General features: G+C 49.2%; 1 protein-coding gene across 1 annotated transcript in view; it reads right to left on the minus strand.

The window, feature by feature from the left end:
- GMFG (glia maturation factor gamma) overlaps positions 1-4,643 on the minus strand; it is a 6,370-nt gene extending 1,727 nt beyond the window's left edge. The window contains exons 1-5 of the mRNA XM_004388154.2: positions 4,536-4,643; positions 4,000-4,096; positions 3,855-3,904; positions 2,604-2,653; positions 294-376 (exon numbers count right to left, since the gene is read on the minus strand). Of these exons, the coding sequence (XP_004388211.1) occupies positions 294-376; positions 2,604-2,653; positions 3,855-3,904; positions 4,000-4,096; positions 4,536-4,538 (283 nt within the window). The 5' untranslated portion in view covers positions 4,539-4,643. The remainder of the gene's footprint in view (positions 1-293; positions 377-2,603; positions 2,654-3,854; positions 3,905-3,999; positions 4,097-4,535) is intronic.
- Positions 4,644-7,878: the final 3,235 nt, after the last annotated feature.

Here is a 7,878-nt window from a genome sequence, read left to right on the forward strand (position 1 = left end):
CACGGGTGTCTACACAGATCTCGCACACACTCACACAGGCACTTGCACACATTCACATACACACACACTCTAACCCAGTTACACGTTCTCATGCCGGCACACACACACGAATTCATACACTCATACATAGTCATACACGCACACAGTCACACACACGCACCCTCACACCTAACACAGGCGCCCACACGTTCCCACACACAGTCACACACAGCACACAGATGCACTCGCATACATACACTTCCACACCCAGAGTCCAAGCCCCTCTTCTCAGGAGGGACAGAGCTGTGTCTCACCCACAGGGCTGGAGAAGATGAAGCACAAAGGGTAGGACACGCGGCCGTCCCCGTGCACGTACTTGTAGCTGTAAACCACGAATCTACACCAGTGGAAGAGAATTCAAACTCAGGACTTTGGCCTGGAGCCCAGGCCCAATGCCCATGACCCGAGACATACCCTAGAAATCTCAACGGAGTCTGAGAACCTAGGCGGAACACTAGGACCCAGAGTCCTGGCCTCCAACACAACAAATGCTTAAAAAAATCAGCACAGCAAGTGCTTAATTGACTCTCCCAACAGCCCCGTGAAGTAGGTGCTATTATTATCCCACTCCTACAGATGGGAGAACTGAGGCCCAGAGAGGTGAAGCCACTTGCCAAGCTTCTAAGGGCAGAGGAACGATTTGAGCCCAGGAAATTCAGCTCCTGAGTGTAAGTGCCCAGCCTCTACGCGATACTGCCCAGCACTCTGTAACCCAGGCTGAGAGCAGGGCCGGCTCTAACTTGCTGGGCCAGCGCCAGATGAAAATGTAGGGCTTTTTCCATTCATCCGCAGTCTCTCTCCAGACCTGTGGTGGTGGTTTTTATCTGCTATTTGATGTCAAACTCTGTGGGGCATGGGGATGCTCACAGCATGAGTGCCGACCCTCATAGGCATGGGTAGAAGGGGCAGGGAGGGCGGGGCGGCTGTCTGGCAGCCCACTGTGCAGGGGTGCTTTCCAGACGATCCGGACCTACCAGGGAGGGCAGGAGTGGTCACTGGACGGGGCGGGGAGTGGGGGACCTCATGTGAGCCTAGGCGCCACGTCCCATCGGCCTTCACTTACAAAACACAAACCCAAAGATAAAATGAGTAAGATTCAAGAAGGCAGCTTCAGAGCATTAACCCCCAAGTGCGAGGGCCCCTCTGAGCGTAAGGCTCCGTGCTGCCGCACTTGGCCCGGCCCTGGAGGTGCAGAGACGGTTCTAGGTCTTCTGGGAAGACCTGATTAAATTTGCCGCAGGCTTGGTCTGGCCGAGGTCACCCTCCCCGGGGGCTCGTAGGCTGGCACAAACTCGTTCCCTGTCGAACTTAGAGAAAATGTTCACGAGATGCACTGGGGCTGTTCCCACACTGCCGGGAGGACTCTATTTACCTAGAGCCTAGGATCGCGGCTCAAAACCCTCCAGTAAAAAGATGCCGGTCGCTGTGGAGCCAATTCGGAGTAGAACTGTGCTCCATAGGGTTTTCACTGGCTGATTTTTCAGAAGTCGATTGCCAGGTCTTTCTTTGGAGGCGCCTCTGAGTGGACTCAAACCACCAACCTTTTGGTTAGCAGCCAAGTGTGTTACCTGTTTGCACCACCCAGGGACTCCTCAAAATCCTGTTGTTATTTTTGCTTTGTTGTTATTGTACTCTGCCTATATGACAGAGGACAACTGCCCCACAGGGTTTCCAAGGCTGTAAATCTTTACAGAAGCAGACTGCCACATCGTTCTCCCGCGGAGCAGCTGGTGGGTTCAAACCGCCCAACTTCCGGTTAGCAGCTGAGCACTTAACCACTGTGCCACCAGGGCTCCTGCTCCCAATAAATAGTAGATATTAATAATGACCTCTTCTGTTCTTCTCCTCCTCCAAGAGGGCTTCCTGGATTTACTCCCATCTGGAATATCTGACTCATAGCACCCCTACAGGACAGAGGAGAGCTGCCTCATAGGGTTTTTCTAGGCTGTAATCTTTACAGGAGGAGATGATCGGGTCTTTTCTCCAAGGAGCCACTACTGGGTTCCAACCGCCAGCCTTTCTGTTAGGAGCCAAGCTCTTAACCATCGCACCACCAGCTCACCTTTCAAAATCCCAGGGCGCCCAAAATGGACCCCAGTCAAGATGGAGAATCTAAACAGACCAGTTTTCATAGAAGAACGTGGTCAAAGAGTTTCCCAAGAACAACAAAAAGCACCTGGCTTCTGTGGCTTCACAGAAGATTCTATCTAATGTTTAAAGGTCAAACTATGCCTTTGTGTTCCTAAAGTATCCCAGAGCACTGAAAAAGAAGGAAAACTTTTTTTTTTTTTTAAATGAAGCAAGTGTAATGTTGAAACCAAAGCCTGACAAAGTTTGTACAAAAAGGCAAACTGTAAACCAATATCATGTGTGAGTATCAGTGCAAAAATCTGCAATAAAATATTAGCAAACAAACAAAAAGTTCCTGGGTATGGACTCCTGGTCTCAAGCACAGAGATCTTGAGCCCAGGAATAAGATGGAGCCCAAGCAGTCTCTCGGTCTGCACCTCCATCCTCACCCTTCTCCCCATGGCCCGACTTTCTCCTTCCTTCCCCCTGGATACCTGGGCTGTCTCTCCGGCAACTCCATTTTCAGCTCATCTGGGGAAATGTTCTGAGGCAAGAAGCAGGAGAGAAAAAAAGTAATGGCTGCCATTAAATGAGTGTTTACTATGTGCCAAGACATTGTTCTAAGAAACGCACATGGGCTAACTCATTGACCTTTCTCATAACCCTATTATCCCCATTTTACAGATGAGGAAAGCGAGGCCCAGAGACGTTAAAAACCCACTGTCGTCGAGTCGATTCCAACCCATGACGACCCTACAGCACAGAGTAGAACTGCCCCATAGGCTTTTCAAGGAGGAGTTGGTGGATTCGAAATGCAGACCTTTTGGTTAGCAGCCGAGCTATTAATCACTGTGCCACCAGGGCTCCCAGAGGTGTTAAGGGACTGCACAAATGTTGCACAGAGAGTGAGCAGCAGAATTCAGATATGAATCTGGGTTCAAATTGTAACCATTTTGCTACACTTCCTTTCAGGGGACCTGAAGGAGCCCAGCTCCTAGCGAATCCCCATCTCCTCTCAAATAGCCCCAGGCTCCGTTAAAAAAAAAAAAAAAAAGGAAACCAAATCTGTTGCCGTGGAGTTGATTGCAACTCATAGCAACCTTATGGGACAGAGTAGAACTGCCCCATAGGGTTTCCAAGGAGCAGCTGGTGGATTCGAACTGCCGACATTTTGGTTAGCAGCTGAGGTCTTCAGCACTACGCCGCCAGGGCTCCAGGGGTGCCATTGGTTAGCACGTGCTGCCAGCCTCCGTGGACCTCCAACTAAATCCTTAATGCAACACTGTGAAGTAAGCCTTCTTATCATTCGCATGTTAGTGATAAAGACATTGAGGCCAGGAAAGGGTTAGGTCCACCCTTTGATAAAGGCTTTCCAATAGCATTTGTTAACTTGGCAGGAAGCTCATTTAAGTGCCAATCAATTACTGTTATTATAATTATAATTATCATCACTTTATTGAGCATATACTATGTGCCAGGCCTTGCTCTACATCCATGAAAAAGATTAACTCAAAGACTCCCCAAACAGCCCTATGAGGTAGGTAATATTATTACCCCATCTCACAGGTGAGGAAACAGAGGCTGACCCAGATGGGCAGAGTCTCTTGCCTAGGATCACAGCTGAGCTGGAACTTGACTTCCAGGTCTTTCTGGCTCCAGATGCCAGGCTTTCAGCATCAGGTCCAGCCCTTTGGGTCTCCCAGTCCCTGGACGTCTTGGGGGCCCCATTCGCCCCAGCCCCTCACCTGGAATTCTTCCTCCAGCACCACCATCTGCCGCTCCTTGTCCACCTTCACTGGGGAGGAATAGCACAGGAGAGTTAGACCCTGCCAGCCCAGTCCGCACGCCCCGCCCCCTTCCCATCCCTCTGTGGGGGAAGGTGTCACTCACTTATTATGGCTGCATTGTCTGTCTCTTTCCGGAAGCGGAATTTCCTCAGCTTTTCCTTTAGCTCTGGGTCCACCTCGCACACCACCAGAGAGTCAGACTGCCAGTGGGGTCCAGTGAGAGCTGAGCTGACTTCGGGCCCCGCCCCCTCCCCCAAACCTCAGTTTCTCCATCCACTAATGAAGAGAGGGCCACGCTAGCCCATATGATGCCCTCGTGCAAATTAGGAAAAGGTGGCCCATCCCCAGAGCAGACGCTGCCCCTCACCGGGGCACACAGCTCGGGGAGCAGTGCAGAGGCTGGATCTCAGCCCCTACTGGTTCTCTGGGCGGGCACCCTTGGGCAACTGCCAAAAAGACCCCGAGATCTGCCTGCCCGGGTCTAAACCCGGAACCACCCTCTCTCTTTCCCCAGCCAAGCCCTCTGCCACAATGGAATCCCCTTCCCAGACCCTGACCTCCAATCCCACACCCGGCCCTCACCCAGGTGCCCTCCCAGCCCTCAGCCCCAGCCTTCCCATACGACCCCTGGCCCCTGACCATGGCTTTTCTGTCCAAAGGCTTCTTCTTTTCTCAGTTCTGCTGTCTTCTAGGGGTGGGAACCAGGGCTGCAGGGGGCGGGGTGTAAGGTAGGGGGGAAGGTTTCATCCAACACCACATCCTGTTTGCGTCCGTCCTGAGACAACTGTCACCGAGGGCTCCTCCCATCCTTCCTTCCCCTTGTCTGTCAGAAACCCCCAGGCTCTGCAGTTACTCAGCCTGGGGTTCAAATGCTGCCTGCTGTGTGACCCTGGCTAAGTAACTTCACCCCTCGGATTCGGGATTATTGGGAGGATAATCTAGCATCACATATCTCCCGGCAGGGTGCACTCAATAAACAGTAACTAGTTGTCAAGTCCATGTGGGTCAGAGTAGAACTGTGCTCCACCAGATTTTCAATGGTTAATTTTTCAGAAGTAGATCACCAGGCCTTTCCTCCGAGGTGCCTCTGGGTGGCCTCGAACCTCCAACCTGTGGGTGTGTGTTAACCATTTACATCACTCAAGGACTCCTAATAAATTGCTGCTGTTGTGTGCTGTGGAATTGATTGCACCTCATGGTGAGCCCATATGACAGAGTAGAACTGCCCCCATAGGGTTTCCAAGGCTGTAAATCTTTACACAGAAGCAGATTGCCACATCTTTCTCCCGTGGAGCAGCTGGTGAGTTCAAACTATCGACTTTTCGGTTAGCAGCCAAGCATTTAACCACTGCACCACCAGAGTTCCTGCTCCTAATAAATAGTAGATACTAATAACGATATCTACTGGATATCCTGAATATTTGAATTCCTGTTGTTAGTTACTGATGAGTCAATTCTGACTCATGGTGACCCCATATGTGCAGAGTAGGGGTTTCAAGGCTGTGACCTCTCAGAAGCAGATTGCCAGGCCTGTCTTCAGAGGCACCTCTGGGTGAGTTTGAACCTCCAACCAGGGTCCTTGTGTGGCACAAATGGTTTGCGCTTGACTACCAACCTTTGGGTGCCTACTACTGCTGGGTGGTGTTTCAAACCCACCCAGTTATTGTTGTTGATAGGTGCCGTCGAGTCGGTTCCGACTCATAGCGACCCTATATATAACAGTACGAAATACTGCGCAGTTCTGCACCATCCTCACAATCATTGCTATGCTTGAGCCCATCGTTGCAGCCACTGTATCAATCCATCTCGTTAAGGGTCTTTCTCTTTTTCGCTGACCCTCTACTTTACCAAGCACCCCAAAACAAAGGCCTGGCAATCTGCTTCCATAAGGATTACAGCCAAGAAAACCCTATGGAGCAGTACTATTCTGTAACACATGGGGTCATCATGAGTCCAAAACAACTCAACAGCAACAGTTAGAGCTGGAAAAGGCTTAGAGATTTTTGCTAGTCAGACTGCCACTCATTACGTTGATGGGGAAATGGAGACCAGAGAGGAGACTCCATACTGCCTGGATAATAGTATTTTTTTTTTTCCTGTAGTTCTTCAACCTCACGGGCCTGTCATGGATTGAATTGTGTCCCCCAGTTTGGCTAGGCTATGATTCCCAGTATTGTGTGATTGTCCACCATTTGTCATCTGATGTGATTTTCCTATGTGTTGTAAATCCTATCTCTATGATGTTGATGAGATGGGATCAGCAGCAGTTATGTTAATGAAGCAGGACTCAATCTACAAGATTAGGCTGTCTTTTAAGCCAATCTCTTTTGAGATATAAAAAAGAAAAAGAGCAGAGAGACATAGGGACCTCATACCACCAAGAAAGAAACACTGGGAGAAACACCAGTCATTTGGACCTGGGGTCCCTGTGCTGAGAAGCTCCTAGACCAAGGGAAGATTGATGACAAAGACCTTCCTCCAGAGATGACAGAGAGAGAAATCCTTTCCCTGGAGCTGACACCCTGAATTTGGACTTCTAGCTTCCCAAACTGTGAGATAATAAACTTGTTTGTTGAAGCCATCCACTTGTGGTATTTCTGTTATAGCAGCACTAGATAAGTAAGGCAAGCCCCTACAACAGTGAGTGGCATCACGAGGGGGGTGCGGACCGTGCTGGATGCCACTGTCAGAGAGGATGACACCAAAATGACTGTCTGTAAAATATCCCTGTAGTTAGAACAACAAAAACATTTTTCGTAAGCCCAGCTTACATGTATCAATGTACTTACAAAGCTAAAACTCTGTGCTAATTAACTTCTTGAACCTTCTAATGCGCTCGGTCAGAGCTGTTGCTGTTGCCCAATTACAATGATGCGGCGAATCTTTGTGGTTTTGTCTGCGCACGCTGTCGTTTTCGTTGTTGCCCATGTTCTCATAGTCACTGATTTTGTCAATTTGCTGGTGTTTTAGCTACAATATTGTGGTAATTAGCATTTGTGAGCCTATATCAATAACCTTTTTGAGAATGAAGTAGTAATTAAAGGCGAAGAGGAGTGATACACGGGAATTATGATTTACAAGTAACGTTAGTACAAAAACCATTACTAAGGATTCTGTATGGTCTGGTGCCGAGGATGTCCATGGGGGCGGTGACACCGTGAGTTGCCCCACTGGGTAACACCAATCTTAGTGACACCACTGACAACAGTGGGGTTAAGCCTGTCAGACCAGTACCTTCTTTTTCACTAAGAATATTTTGTGTGGCCGCTTTCCCACCCTGAAATGAGATTCCTAGACAACGTAACCTACTTACACACATCAATTCCAAGAAATCAATATAATGTCCTAGCTGCCATATAAAGGAAAAATAAAGGGGAAATAATATATAAGAAGACTATAGGTATTTCACTGAGAAACCGTAAGCAAACAAAAGACCATTTTCACAGGGTCTCAGCTCTGCATCGCTCACCCACTGTGCTGACTTCCCTTCACAGTAATGGACACGCCTTCGTGCCCTGCCCTCCATTCCTGCACTGGACACCGCCTTGGCCCCTAACCACTGGCATCACTGCGGCTATTCTCTCTCTCCTGCTCCATCCATTTCTCCATCGCTACTGGATTTTTCCCCTCAGCCTACACACGGTGTTATTTCTCCCATCTTAGAAATGAAAAGCCCTATCTCCTATTGAACAAATCTGTCTTGAAAGAAGTACAACCAGAATGCTCCTTAGAAGCAAGGATGGCGAGACTACATCTTACATACTTTGGACATGTTATCAGGAGGGACCAGTCCCTGGACAAGGACTTCATGCCTGGTAAAGTAGAGGGTCAGTGAAAAAGAGGAAGACCCTCAGCGAGATGGATTGACACAGTGGCTGCAACAACAGGCTCAAGCGTAACAACAATTGTGAGGATGGCACAGGACCAGGCAGTGTTTCATTCTGTTGTACACAGGGTTACTATGAGTCGGAACCAACTTGAC

Source organism: Trichechus manatus, unplaced genomic scaffold, assembly GCF_000243295.1.
Source record: "Trichechus manatus latirostris isolate Lorelei unplaced genomic scaffold, TriManLat1.0 scaffold00207, whole genome shotgun sequence".
In the NCBI taxonomy this organism is placed as follows: domain Eukaryota; kingdom Metazoa; phylum Chordata; class Mammalia; order Sirenia; family Trichechidae; genus Trichechus; species Trichechus manatus.